Genomic DNA, 15,314 nt, shown 5'->3' on the forward strand with positions numbered 1-15,314 from the left:
GCTTTTTTTTTGTATCTCCATTGAGATCCAGCCACTGATACCCACAGCATTGTCATTTTCTCAGTAATTTGCCTTTGGATTTATATAATAATCTGTATATTTCATTGTATTATACTTTGTTTTTTCCTGTTTGAAATTACTGAATCTTTGAGTCATAATGAGATTTGTCGCTTTTGTGTTTTCTGACCTTTTTTCATATCTGTTTCTACTGTTCTTATTTGTGTTTATCAAATACATAAATAAAACATGTTGAGTAGTTATTTTGATAAACTGTTTCTCTAAATGGCAAAACACCTATTAAAAATGGAAAATAAGATTTCAGTTCTGTTTCTTTACAAAGTATAAAATAAAACCAAAATAACTTTAATTTGTAAATAATCTTCTTTTTTTTTTCAGATATTGATGAATGTGCTAGTTTCCCATGTCAAAATAATGGACAGTGTATAGATGGAATTAATGGATATCAGTGTGTGTGTATAGTTGGATATGAAGGCATACATTGTGAAATAAGTAAGAAAATTAACAGTTGTTTATATACTGCAGCAGGCTTGGGCTTTAAGAAAATAACATATCAAAAGCTTGGTATACAACAACTTTGGACTTAGGCAGGTAATGCAGGTTTCTAGACGAAAATGATGAACTATTCATGTCGCTTGGCTCAGCGTACAGCGGAGCTCGTGTATGCTCCAGTAATTGAATTATAAAAAAATATTTAGCAGAAACAATAGTTGAGTAGCTTATTCAATTGAATGTCAGCATTAAAATTATACGATGACTAAAGCTCTGTCTACACTATTAAACTAGTTTGACAAAAAACGTATGATGTTCCCAAATATGGTAGAGATGTGCCTGAATATGGTACTGATATGACATCATCATGCCCATATATGGGCACATCACATTTATTTGTCACATAAAGTTTGATAGTGTAGACAGCGCTTTAAAAACATGGTTTATGTTTGATGACAAATATGATTTGTTATTACAGATATCAATGAATGTGCCAGTCTTCCATGTCAAAATGGGGGTTTTTGCTTGGATGGTGTTAACCAGTACACATGCCAGTGTGCTGCTGGCTGGTTTGGAACCCACTGCGAGTTAAGTAAGTTGCATACTATGTCAAACTTTAGTCTCATCACCCAAGTCTCCTGGTAATCATGGCAATATTTTGAATCGTCGCTTGTCTCAATAACTGTTTTGTATTTGCAAAAAAATAATCTTGATACTGCGTAATTTTACCATTATGTTTTACTACGAAAAATTTATTTGCGGCAATTTATTGACGTATTCTATGCTTGGAAAATGCCTGTAAATGCTGATTATTTGTTATAATAGTATCCTGACTGTTTGGATGTAATTAAAAAATATAACACCCCTGTGTTGTTTTTTTTTGTGTTTAGATATTGATGAGTGTGCCTCAACCCCATGTCAGAATGGAGGAGTCTGTTTAGATGGGGTCAATGCATACATTTGTCAGTGTACTGCTGGATGGACAGGACTTCAATGTCAAACTAGTATGTGCTTTTAATTATAATCATCTTCAGCCTAAACGCAAGTGTAGCATATTCCCTCCGAAGCTCAGCTTTTTTTAGTACTACTGTACCTTAAGCTGGATTCACAACATCCAACCAAAATTTGTGTACTCTTACACCAAGAGCTCACATCCCTGCTGCGCTATGAACATTTGTATACATATATTCATTCATTTAAAATGACAAAAGCTTTTTCTATATTTTAAGAAGCTTTGAAGAAAATTGACCTCAACACACTAATGGGTTCATGCTATATATCTTAATATTGTAGAAAGCTGATTTCCTTGAAAATTCTTGAAATAAGATTGTTATTAACAACTTTTAATTCTGTTAACAGACATTGATGAGTGTGCCAGCAACCCTTGTCAAAATGGAGCAACCTGTATTGACGGTGTCAATAGCTACACTTGTCTTTGTCCTGTAGGATTTTCCGGAGTCAATTGCGATAACAGTAAGATTTCTTCCTATCATCTGTCCTAAAGGCCTAGTATTTCTAGCTTCTCTTTCTTAGGCCGCAGTCGATGCATCTATCCATGTCCACAATTCTCCAGTTTAAAGGCCAATTTACACAGACGAGAGGTAACTGTAATAAAAATATAGAATCTATGTTATTTCTTACGACCAGTTACACACAACGCGGAGCGGACAGGTGGTTTCTGCTCAGATTTTTTATTTACCGTTACTGCTCGTCATGTAAATTGGCCTTTATGATCTTCCACACTTGCTTTGAGATAACCATGTCAGTGCTACTACATACAGTATGTCTGTCTTGCAAGCCTGTAACAAAAGGGCAAAAATCGTCATGAGCTAGGCTAGTTAGCTAGGCCTATATTAACCATCACTACTTCTAATTTTAAGAGAGCATTCAGGAAGAAAGGGGGTTTGATCCCTCAACCCCCCTGGCTACAGGCTTGTTCTCGTAACTATTTCACTTATTGATTGGTTTAGTTTAACCTTTGATCTGTATTTATTTTTTTAGATGATAATGAATGTTCCAGCAATCCTTGTCAGAATTCTGGTATATGTATTGATGGTGTTAATAGTTACACTTGTCTTTGCAGTTCTGGTTATACAGGCACCAACTGCGAAATAAGTAAGTGTATCAAAAAGTAACACTCTCATCTCAAGTATCTTTCTTCTTACATTTAGTTTGGTGTAATTGTTTTTGGGGAAGGGCAAGGGTAGCATTATCTTTGTCTCTGACCGTCCGATTAGTTCCCTGTTCATTTATTCAAATGACAGTGATTTAGAGTTGCAACAGATAGAACATGGATGGTGATGCATCGTTGTTCTTTGTTTAGTAATTGTATTTGCTTCATGTGCCAGTCCTTGCCTTTTGAGTGCCACACCAACAGTTATTTACAGCACAATAAAATTTGGTAAACTTATATACAGCAGGATGCAAACACCTAACTGAGCACACTTTGTGAAATTTGTAATGTAAATGTGTGTATGTGCACTTTAAACATGCTATTATGCATGTATATACTGCAGTAGAAAAATGTTGATACAATGTTATATTCTTGCTGTAGATATTAATGAGTGCTCGAGTGGGCCGTGTCTTAATGGTGGAGCTTGCATCGATGGTGTCAATGGTTACACATGTACTTGCTTGCCTGGATGGACTGGAACAATTTGTGAACAAAGTAATTTTTTGTTCTTTTATACATTCATGTGTGTCTTTGAATGATGAATCTTGAGTTTACTGTGGGAAAGAAAGAAATAAATTATGCATGATCTCATTTGATTGTACTTAGTGTTACAGACAGTATAAATGTTTTTCTATCATCCTAGTATAAACAGGCCCTTAAAACATCACGTCGAGCAAATCAGAAGTGGAACTGTGATGTGAACAAGCATCAAACAGTACGACTCCACTCATATATGTATATTTTATATTTAATATTTATGTTTTTCTAGATATCAACGAGTGTGGTAGTACCCCATGTCAAAATGGCGGTACATGTAACGATCAGGTCAATGGCTACACATGTAGCTGTTCGCTAGGATACTCAGGGCTATTTTGTGAAATTAGTAAGTTCTGGAATTTCCAAACAATTAAACTAAAGTTTTTTGGTAACCCAGAGGGAACGCTAGAAGGAACGCTAGAACGTATTTATCAGTTAGAGACTAGAATAGTTAGAGAGAGAGTTAGATAATTATTTTTACATTAATAGTATATTAAAATATTCATAGTTGTCAACATTTTGTATGTATTTTTGCAAGTAAATATAGAAATCGTAGAAATACAGCAATAACTGCAGTAAATTAATAATGTTCTTGGACAACTCTTCTGCAGATACTGATGAATGTGCTTCTGTTCCATGTCTAAACGGAGGTACTTGCATTGATCTTGTTAATGGATACTTCTGCTCATGTTCAAGCGGATGGACTGGAAATCAGTGTCAAATAAGTAAGTACCATACTGAATTAAGTAAAAGTAGTCCATTTTGTGCCTAGTTTACCTGGATAAACCGACAATAGCCTCTCTCCAAAGAGAGCAATAATAATAAAAAAAAACGGTAGAGCACCCCTATAAGATAAATGGTATCCACTTATGGTGACCATCACAAGATTCTCAGTCACGTTTTGAATTGACTTAAACCCCTTTTGGCTTTCACATCTCCAAGCAAAACCATAGAGTTTACACACACTGGGGTGCATATCATGCATACAACATGCTGGTGTTGACGTCCCAGTGTGTAATAAACTCCCAGAGTTTGCTGGGCAATGTGAAAGGGCTATACCAACTATGGGATAACAACATGAAAATAAAAGAAAACAATTATAATAATATTATATTCCATGTTTAACATGATTCTTCAACTTCAAAATAAAATTGATCACAATAACATATCTATGCTTCATACAAACAGTAAAAATTTGAATTTTCTTGATTGAGGCTGCATATGGACAATGTATCCATACAGGTTTTTTTTATTTATTAAAAAGAACATCTTTAAATTGAATTGATAAATAAAATGAATTTAAGGAAGGATTTAATTCAGGAGGTATATTTCAGATATGTTTCCTCTACTTAAAAACTGTCAACAGTAAAATGTGACTATTATTATTGTGTGCCCATGATTTTGGTTTGTAGTAAGTTGTAGGTGATACATAATATTCAAATTAAACCACCTTTTGTTCTTCTGATTAATATATTTCTATTTTTATTCATTTTTAACAGGTTTCTAAGGTAGTTATCATTTGCCTGTGTGCTAACTATATTCATTAAAAACTTTTAAAATAAAATGATTTAGGATTTATTATACTTTGATTTTTGTAGTATCACACTTATATCATCATGTATTGTTGTTTGCATTTTTCATTTAAAAGTGTATTCAAAAAATGGCATGCAAAAATTAATGCTGCTATTGTTTTCATATATCTGCTATTTATTGCTTTTATCAGCTATCATAATTTAGTAATGTGTACTGTCATGTCATAGGTCAAGGGTAAAGGTCAAGAAGCCAAAAATATGTATAATTTGATTACATACCAATAATACAACATTCCAGTTTATATTTTTTTATTTCAAACTTATATTTGATTGACCTTTGACCTATGCACCATCCTGTTTTTTTCATCTGTGGTTTATTAATATAAAATAGTCATATTTTAGCTTTCTTTTCCTGTTTCTGATTTCCTCTGCTACAGTACTAGAATATTTTCAAGCAATTTTTTTATTAGATTTTCTCTTATAGAAATAGTAAATTATTTGTATTTTGTATGATGCAATTGTCTGGTATTTGGTTAGTTTGACCATCAACAGTGTTATAGTCATCATCATGATAGTCATAGGGAGCTTTCAATTTGCGACGTCCTGTGACCTAACTAGGTCAGGTCAATCGATGTGTCATCGTTTGGACCTAGAAACCGTCAAACTGCGTTGAGGCAAGAAGCGAGGAAACATGTCCTAATATAACGTATATGCGCACAGTAAATTAACATGACATACTTTGGTCATTGATTATAGCAAATTGAAAGATCCATCACCATTGTCATCATAAATTGATATCATAAGATGCAACATTATCAGTATCATTATCAATATTTTTAATGAGCAATGATTTATTTGAACAAACAATTATCAGATCCTTCTAAGCATTGCTACTATACTACAGTCATACAGTCAAAAACTAAAGTTGAAAGATATATTGTCCCCCTGAAAAAAAATTGTTTGTTGAATATGCCTTTTTACTGTGGCATATTATTTATTCACTTTGACCAAAAATTGGATTGGGAAAAAAAAGGAAAAGGAAAAGGTGTAATTTCAAGACAAAAAAATTTCAGACATTAGGTTTTTAGTTAAATTTAACCTTTTATTTTGTCTTTTTATAAATGAAATACAAAATGACCTATTCAAAGTTTGATTTTATTGATCAATATTTTTCATGTTAAGGGAGACAATACATCTTTAAGGGACTGTATAAAACGCAATTATACAATAATCAAATAGTATTATTTTTATTATTAAAACAGATATTGATGAGTGTTCAAGTATGCCATGTATGAACGGTGGTATATGTAATGATGGAATCAATGGATATACCTGTACATGTGCAGCCGGATGGGAAGGAATCAACTGTGAGATTAGTAAGTGTGGTGATTAAAAAGATGTTGAAAGGGATTACTACTATTAAGATTATGAATAAATAATGATACAAAAGCAACATGTAACAATAGATTCCATGATTATTCTTGCTTCTAGGAGTAGGGATGATAATATTATATTTTAATATGTAAATATGATGAATTAATCAGTAAACAGGATCGCTTGCTCTTCCTTGTAAGCCTACTAGATGTATTAATAATGATGTTCAGGTGAGTTTTGTTAATTCAATATTTTTCACATGTTTTTCTTATCTGTTTTAGACATCAATGAATGTGCTAGTGGGCCGTGTCAGAATGGAGGAATTTGTCTTGATGGTGTCAATGGATATTTCTGTCAATGTACTAGCGGTTGGACTGGAACAGTTTGTGAAATTAGTAGGTGTCATGTTTGTTTAAAGAGTGGCAGGTGGGGAGGAAGTAGTATCTTACTACCAAACCAAAGAGTTGGTGTTTTTGCATCGCTAATACATTTTACAACCTTTCCATGAGTTATGTGGCAAACCTATTTCATGAGTCAGGTGGTGAGCCTATTCCATGAGTCATGTGGTGAGCCTATTTCACAAATCATGTGGTGAACCTACTCCATGAGTCATGCTGTGGGGAACCTGTTCCATGAGTCATGCTGTGGGGAACCTGTTCCATGAGTCATGTGGTGAACCTGTTCCATGAGTCATGTGGTGAACCTGTTCCATGAGTCATATGGTGAACCTGTTCCATGAGTCATGTGGTGAACCTGTTCCATGAGTCATGTGGTGAACCTGTTCCATGAGTCATGTGGTGAACCTGTTCCATGAGTCATGTGGTGAACCTGTTCCATGAGTCATGTGGTGAACCTGTTCCATGAGTCATGTGGTGAACCTGTTCCATGAGTCATGTGGTGAACCTGTTCCATGAGTCATGTGGTGAACCTGTTCCATGAGTCATGTGGTGAACCTGTTCCATGAGTCATATGGTGAACCTGTTCCATGAGTCATGTGGTGAACCTGTTCCATGAGTCATGTGGTGAACCTGTTCCATGAGTCATGTGGTGAACCTGTTCCATGAGTCATGTGGTGAACCTGTTCCATGAGTCATGTGGTGAGCCTATTTCATGAGTCATGGGGTGAGCCTATTCCATGAGTCATGTGGTGAGCCTATTCCATGAGTCATGTGGTGAACCTGTTCCATGAGTCATGTGGTGAACCTGTTCCATGAGTCATGGGGTGAGCCTGTTCCATGAGTCATGTGGTGAACCTGTTCCATGAGTCATGTGGTGAACCTGTTCCATGAGTCATGTGGTGAACCTGTTCCATGAGTCATGTGGTGAACCTGTTCCATGAGTCATGTGGTGAGCCTATTTCATGAGTCATGTGGTTAGCCTGTTCCATGAGTCATGTGGCGAACCTATTCCATGAGTCATGTGGTGAGCCTATTTCATGAGTCATGGGGTGAGCCTATTCCATGAGTCATGTGGTGAGCCTATTCAATGAGTCATGGGGTTAGCCTGTTCCATGAGTCATGTGGTGAACCTATTCCATGAGTCATTATTGGGGATCCTATAGTTTTATATTCTTCATTATTATTTATTTCTTTTAGATATTAATGAGTGTGCCAGCTTTCCTTGTCAAAATGGAGGAACCTGTATTGATGAGATCAATTCTTATACGTGTCAGTGTCCAACTGGCTGGAGTGGTGTCTTCTGTCAGACAAGTAAGCTATGCCAAAATTATTAATTATACAGTATTTAGTTAATTTTTTCTTATGATTACTCATAATCTTATTTTATATACCACAACATTCTTTGATGATAAAATAAATATAAACGATTGTATTATGGCTGGATGGTGCTGTTTGGTTTGCCCATACTGGATGCTTCTGCTGTTATTTTGGGAGGAAGCAGTATCTCACTACCAAACCAAAGAGTTGGTGTTTTTGCATCCCTAATACATTCTACAACCTTTCCATGAGTCATGTGGCGAACATATTCCATGATTCATGTGGTGAACCTATTCCAATGTAGGTGATTTTGATAGTAAGCCTATTATGGTAAATAAAAGGTAAAATTCCAGAGAATTTTGATCCTGAAAATCATTTATCTGTCTACTTGACAAAACAATGAGTCAGTGTTGGTTGTTTCCTAATGTTGAGTTTAGCATTTAACTTAAAAGTTGTTGCTAACATTTATAATCTGGTTGGATGGCAAAATGTTCTAAAAAAGATGTAATCACTTTTATTTCAGATGTGGATGAATGTAATCCTAACCCTTGTGCAAATGGCGCAGCATGTATTGATGGCATCAACAGCTTTAGTTGCCAGTGTGTTCCCGGATGGACAGGAACACTTTGCGAATCTAGTAAGAAAAACAATTAAACTAAATCTGAATTTTTTCTCACGGGCATACTGGTGCCTGTATCATTACCGGCATCAGCATGGTATAGCACGGGTCTTATCACTAGGACGCCAACCTTTGTGAAAATTAAGGATCTAGGCTAGGCCTAAGCTACACACTTAGCCTGGCCTAAACCTGTGTACTTCCACCAGCCCAGCGGTGGAATAGCTCCATGAGCGCTATTAGAGATTACAAGGTCAGATCCCAAGGTCATTAGGTCATATGTTCACTGGAACGTCAACATAAATGTCCAATTTATAATCTAAACATTCATATATCTCATATATATAACATCATACATATTGGCTCAAATCTAAAATTATAAATTTTGTTGCTGTTTCTTTCAGATATTAATGAGTGCGCCAGTACTCCTTGTCAGAATGCTGGCACATGTGTTGATGGTGTAAATGCATTCGCTTGTAGCTGTACACCAGGCTGGACTGGTACCTTGTGTGAAACGAGTGAGTATACTTGAGTGCCAGTGTTGCGAGTCATTTGGTACAATTAAAATTGGGCTCAAGAGAACTTAACAGGACACCTGTATTAGAATTCTGTATACATCTCTTCTTAAAGTATATATGTATATAATTATAACATAACATCATAGATTTGTTTTTATTTATTTTTTTATTGTTATTATTTAACTTTCAGACATTAATGAGTGTGTTTCAGCACCATGCCAGAACGGTGGTACATGTTTTGACCAGAACAATGGCTATATTTGTGTATGTGAAAGTGGCTGGACTGGAACCCACTGCGAAATTAGTAAGTGTAGTCAAGTAATAGTTTAATTATTTCTCACTATTTTCACTTGTATTTATATAGTGCATTTAATAATGCAATCTGTGTAGTTAATAGTGGTCTTGGGATACTTAATAATGTCATTTAAATACTTCAGTGGGTCATAAACTAGGCATACACCATACAAACGCATGTGTTGGCGTGTGTAAACTTTGGCGATGTGGTAGTGGTATTAGTATATACTTATAATCAGTGTTGATACATTTTTACTAAATTTGAAAAATGTTTTCTTTCTTATTATAGATATCAATGAATGTGCCAGTGGTCCCTGCAGTAATGGTGGTACATGTATTGATGGTATCAACATGTACAGTTGTCTGTGTGCATCAGGGTGGACAGGGCCTACATGTACAATGGGTAAGTTAGCGCTCATTATCAGCAATTACACTATTAACATCTTTGTCATCATCACTGTCATTGCCACCATGAGTATTATTACCATATCAGTATCATCGCCATATCACTATTATCACCATATCGGTATCATCACCACCATATCAGTATCATCACTATATCACTATCATCAACATATCACTATCATCACCATATCACTATAATCACTATATCGCTATCATCACCATATCAGTGTCATCACCATTTTACTATCATCACCACATCACTATCATCACCATATCAATATCATCACCATATCAATATCATCACCATATCAGTGTCATCACCATATCACTATCATAATACCATATCACTTTCATTACCATTTCACTATCATTACCATATCAATATCATCACCATATCACTATCATCACCATATCACTATCATCACCATATCACTATCATCACCATATCACTATCATCACCATATCAATATCATCACCATATCAATATCATCACATCACTATCATCGCCACATCACTATCATCACCACATCACTATCATCACCACATCACTATCATCACCATTATCATCACCACATCACTACATCACCACATCACTACATCACTATCATCACCACATCACAATCATCACCACATCACCATATCAATATCATCATCACATCAACAGATCAGTATCATCACCACATTACTATCATCACCATATCAATATCATCACATCACCACATCAGTATCATCACCATATCACTATCATCACCATATCAGTATCATCACCATATCACTATCATCACCATATCAGTATCATCACCATATCAGTGCCATCACCATATCACTATCATCACCACATCAGTATCATCCCCATATCAATATCATCATAAATGTTATCATACTCTTGTTTTTTCTAGACGTGATTGAATGTGCCAGCACACCTTGTATGAATGGTGGTACATGTATGGAGGGTAGTAATTCATACACTTGTTCTTGTCTTCCTGGATGGACAGGCGTTCATTGTGAAATAGGTAAACATCCATTAATTTATACTTGATTGTGTTTCGGTCATCTCAGTTCCGGCGCCTCCTACCATAGTTAAACAGAAAAAAAAAACTCCATATGCATAAAGTGAAATAAAAGGGAAAGGGAAATAGGAATACATTTTTTTGACGAGAAATGTTGTATTAGCATATGACATATGAGATAACACGTCCCATGTTATTCTGTTTCTAGACATAGATGAATGTAATCCTAGTCCTTGTTTGAATGGAGCGGCATGTGTCGATGGAATCAATAATTTTGTATGTACTTGTCTGCCAGGATGGATGGGTGTGCTTTGTGAAACAAGTAAGTAGACATATTAGTTCATGAATAAATTTTTTTTTCAAGTGAAATTGTTCTAAATATAGTGTTTTTTCCAGAGGAGGTGATAGAGTTTGATACAGAGATCTTTGAATATTTCTATTAAAATTCTTTTTTTTTTTTTCAGATATTGATGAATGTTCTTCTTCACCTTGTATCAATGGTGGTACTTGTAACGATTTCGTAAACTTTTATACTTGTAGTTGCCTTATTGGATTTTCAGGAACTCACTGCGAGATTAGTAAGTTACTCTGTAATTTTTATCTTATTTGTTTTGCATTGATGTGAATTTATTCGTGCGAAAAAAATATGTTTATATATGTTTTTTTTATTTTTAACAAATATTTTGTTTTTCAGATGATAATGAGTGTATAAGTAGTCCTTGTTTTAATGGAGGAGCATGCATTGATCAAATCAACAGTTTTAGTTGTTCCTGTTTAGCTGGTTACAGTGGCACCTTGTGTGAAATTAGTAAGTAGCTTACACTAGAATGTTTATAAATTGATTTGATTTTCTATTTATTCATGTTTGGCTATACACCCCCTGAACAAACCCTTCTGAATAATTATCATTTATTTGCAAAAATTATGGTATACTTATTTGATATGCATAAAGCATCATGTAATTGATGATATCGCTTCGCTGTTTGGTGTATTATTAAAATAAAATAAATACTCCTCAACACTTTGAAATTGTTTTTCGGTATAGAAAAAATATAGATAAATTTTATTTCTAGGTTGTGACTTTGTTTTTTTTTTTTTTTGCAACAGACAATAATGAATGTGCTTCAGCACCATGTATGAATGGAGGCCAATGTCTAGATGGTGTAAACATGTATACTTGTAGTTGTATGCCAGGATACACTGGAGTACACTGTGAAATAGGTAAGTACCACACTTGTAATATACCCCTTTTACACTGCCAGCAGAAGTGCAGAGTTGATTCGGAATTATGTAAAGTTCTGTCTACACTCTCAAACTATATGTGACAAAAAATGTGATGTGCCCATATATGAACATGATTATGTCATATCACTACCATAAAGGGGCATATCACTGCCAAATGTGGGCACATCACACTTTTTTGTCAAACTAGTTTGATAGTGTAGACAGAGCTTTACTTGGGTCGTACCTGGCATGCAGAAATGTAGGCCGGTGTAAGCGATGTAAAAATTTACTCTGGTCTCTAAACTGTTCAGGTAACTGATGTGGAATGTATTCAGTGTCTATTCAACCTGGGATGTACCGGTGTAACTTGCGTGTTCGTAATGTAAACAGTCATGTGTATATTTTCTTTATTATTAATTAGTAAATTTGATGCGTTTCTTTTGATAGATATTGATGAATGTGCAAGTGGTCCTTGTCTAAACAACGGCAACTGTATTGATGGAATTAACGCATATGCTTGCATCTGTGCTGCAGGGTTTGAGGGAAACAATTGTGGAACCAGTAAGAATTAGTGGCTAGGGCATATGCTTATTTATTCAACCCTTGTTTATATCATGTTAGAATGGCTTTGGAAGGGATGGGTAGATACCTGAAGGTAGTGGATGGGCCCACACCTGCATTTGCCTGTGCTATGTGAGGAGCATCTGAGTGAAATATTGAATAAATGAAAATATGATGGGTGCTCATACCCAAAATCAATACATTGACCTATAAATGTGCTTTCACATGAAATTAAAAATCAAACGTACTTGATTGGGATGTGTCTTCTATGGAATTTTTATAACAATATCAGTAATAAATTACAATTTTTTTCAGACATCAACGAATGCGCCAGTAATCCTTGCATCAATGGTATATGTTCTGATAACATCAATTCTTTCACGTGTACCTGTAATCTTGGATGGACTGGAACTCTTTGCGATATTAGTAGGTTTTTACAGATTATTTATTAGTGACAGTGTTAAGCAATGCTCATTAAATGGAATCTTTTAACTCCAAAAAAATAACATGGCATGTTAAGAAATATAAATTAATCCCTTCTTATTTTTCTGTTCTTGTTTTCACAGACATTGATGAATGTGGAAGTTCTCCATGTATTAACGGAGGTACTTGTATAGATGGTGTGGCTGGCTATGTGTGTTCCTGTACAACTGCTTGGACTGGATTCAACTGTGAAATTAGTAAGTACCACAATGATATCAATACACCACAATACTATCAATACACCACAATACTATCAATACACCACAGTACTATCAATACACTATAATACTATCAATACATCACAATACTATCAATACACCACAATACTATCAACACAACACCATAATATCAATACACCACAATATTGACAATACACCACAATACTATCAATACACCACAATAATATCAACACACCACCATAATATCAATACACCACAATACTATCAATACACCACAATACTATCAACACACCACAATAATATCAATACACCACAATAATATCGATACACCACAATAATATCAATACACCACAATACTATCAATACACCACAATACTATCAATACACCACAATACTATCAATTCACCACAATACTATCAATACACCACAATACTATCAATACATCACAATACTATCAATACATCACAATACTATCAATACACCACAATACTATCAATACACAACAATAATATCAATACACCACAATAACATCAATACACCACAATACTATCAATACACAACAATACTATCAATACACCACAATACTATCAATACACCACAATACTATCAATACACCACAATAACATCAATACACCACAATAACATCAATACACCACAATACTATCAATACACCACAATACTATCAATACACCACAATACTATCAATACACCACAATACTATCAATACACCACAATAATATCAATACACCACAATACTATCAATACACCACAATACTATCAATACACCACAATACTATCAATACACCACAATACTATCAATACACCACAATACTATCAATACACCACAATACTATCAATACACCACAATACTATCAATACACCACAATACTATCAATACACCACAATACTATCAATACACCACAATACTATCAATACACCACAATACTATCAATACACCACAATACTATCAATACACCACAATACTATCAATACACCACAATACTATCAATACACCACAATACTATCAATACACCACAATACTATCAATACACCACAATACTATCAATACACCACAATAATATCAATACACCACAATAATATCAATACACCACAATAACATTAATATCTTTGTTTTTTCAGATGTTGATGAATGTGTGAGTACCCCATGTCAGAATGGTGGTACTTGTCTGAACCTCGTGGGCGAGTTCGCCTGTCAGTGTTTAGCAGGATGGAATGGTGTGTTCTGTGAAAACAGTAAGTAATACTTTATTTTTATAACGCATTAGAGTTATTGTTATTGTGTTGGTAAGAAATATGCGCCATATAAATATTTTTTGAACATAAACAATTTCTCCATCATCGTCGTATGGTCCAATCACAATCACCATGTTTAAATATCACATTACAACCTAATTTAATTTATCTTTATAGACATCAATGAGTGTGGAAGCAGTCCTTGTCAGAATGGTGGTACCTGTACAGATGGTGTTAACGGGTACATATGTACTTGTTTATCTGGGTTCTCTGGAGTATTCTGTTCTATAAGTAAGTGCATACATAAAACACCCCTAAACCATAATAGAATAGACCATTCTCAAACTTTTTCCTCTTATAGAACAGAGGTGTCCTAATAGGTACACTTTTTAAAATATATAGAAGATATGAAAATTGCAATATGGTGAAGACTAATGGTACTTAGGTTAAACAGGATTTGGTTAGCCATGATTTGTATGTGGTTCCTGCTGATTTATTTCTTCTTCTTTTTTGATAGATGACAATGAGTGTATTTCCGATCCTTGTCAAAATGGTGGTACATGTACTGATGGCAACAATGGATACACATGTAGCTGTGTGTTTGGATTCTCTGGAACATTCTGTGAAATCGGTAAGTGCGATATCAGAAACAATGTAGGGACATAGCCACACCAAGTAATTTGACCAGTCAACATATTTGCATTGCACATATGTCATTGTGTTGCGTACAAGTGCGAACCAAGCTTAAAGCTCTGTGTACTACACTATCAAACTGTATGTGACAAAAAGAAGTGCGATGTGCCCATATATGGACATGATGATGTCATATCACTACCTATTTGGGCATATCACTACCATATTTGGGCACATCACACTTTTTTTGTCAAACTAGTTTGATAGTGTAGACAGAGCTTTAGGCTTAACTGCAA

General features: G+C 34.8%; 1 protein-coding gene across 2 annotated transcripts in view; it reads left to right on the forward strand.

Annotated features, from left to right (window-relative positions):
• LOC144840987 (uncharacterized) overlaps positions 1 to 15,314 on the forward strand; it is a 37,445-nt gene that overhangs the window by 12,387 nt on the left and 9,744 nt on the right. The window contains exons 16-41 of one of the 2 annotated variants that reach the window (XM_078697102.1): positions 397 to 510; positions 989 to 1,102; positions 1,401 to 1,514; positions 1,870 to 1,983; positions 2,512 to 2,625; positions 3,065 to 3,178; positions 3,453 to 3,566; positions 3,832 to 3,945; positions 6,015 to 6,128; positions 6,408 to 6,521; positions 7,722 to 7,835; positions 8,365 to 8,478; positions 8,862 to 8,975; positions 9,166 to 9,279; positions 9,559 to 9,672; positions 10,574 to 10,687; positions 10,893 to 11,006; positions 11,149 to 11,262; positions 11,379 to 11,492; positions 11,792 to 11,905; positions 12,356 to 12,469; positions 12,785 to 12,895; positions 13,036 to 13,149; positions 14,272 to 14,385; positions 14,563 to 14,676; positions 14,903 to 15,016. In XM_078697102.1, coding sequence (XP_078553228.1) covers positions 397 to 510; positions 989 to 1,102; positions 1,401 to 1,514; positions 1,870 to 1,983; positions 2,512 to 2,625; positions 3,065 to 3,178; positions 3,453 to 3,566; positions 3,832 to 3,945; positions 6,015 to 6,128; positions 6,408 to 6,521; positions 7,722 to 7,835; positions 8,365 to 8,478; positions 8,862 to 8,975; positions 9,166 to 9,279; positions 9,559 to 9,672; positions 10,574 to 10,687; positions 10,893 to 11,006; positions 11,149 to 11,262; positions 11,379 to 11,492; positions 11,792 to 11,905; positions 12,356 to 12,469; positions 12,785 to 12,895; positions 13,036 to 13,149; positions 14,272 to 14,385; positions 14,563 to 14,676; positions 14,903 to 15,016 — 2,961 coding nt within the window. The remainder of the gene's footprint in view (positions 1 to 396; positions 511 to 988; positions 1,103 to 1,400; positions 1,515 to 1,869; positions 1,984 to 2,511; positions 2,626 to 3,064; positions 3,179 to 3,452; positions 3,567 to 3,831; positions 3,946 to 6,014; positions 6,129 to 6,407; positions 6,522 to 7,721; positions 7,836 to 8,364; positions 8,479 to 8,861; positions 8,976 to 9,165; positions 9,280 to 9,558; positions 9,673 to 10,573; positions 10,688 to 10,892; positions 11,007 to 11,148; positions 11,263 to 11,378; positions 11,493 to 11,791; positions 11,906 to 12,355; positions 12,470 to 12,784; positions 12,896 to 13,035; positions 13,150 to 14,271; positions 14,386 to 14,562; positions 14,677 to 14,902; positions 15,017 to 15,314) is intronic. The other variant, XM_078697103.1, reaches the window with a different exon arrangement.

Source organism: Antedon bifida, chromosome 4 (genome assembly GCF_963402885.1).
Source record: "Antedon bifida chromosome 4, ecAntBifi1.1, whole genome shotgun sequence".
Lineage (NCBI taxonomy): Eukaryota > Metazoa > Echinodermata > Crinoidea > Comatulida > Antedonidae > Antedon > Antedon bifida.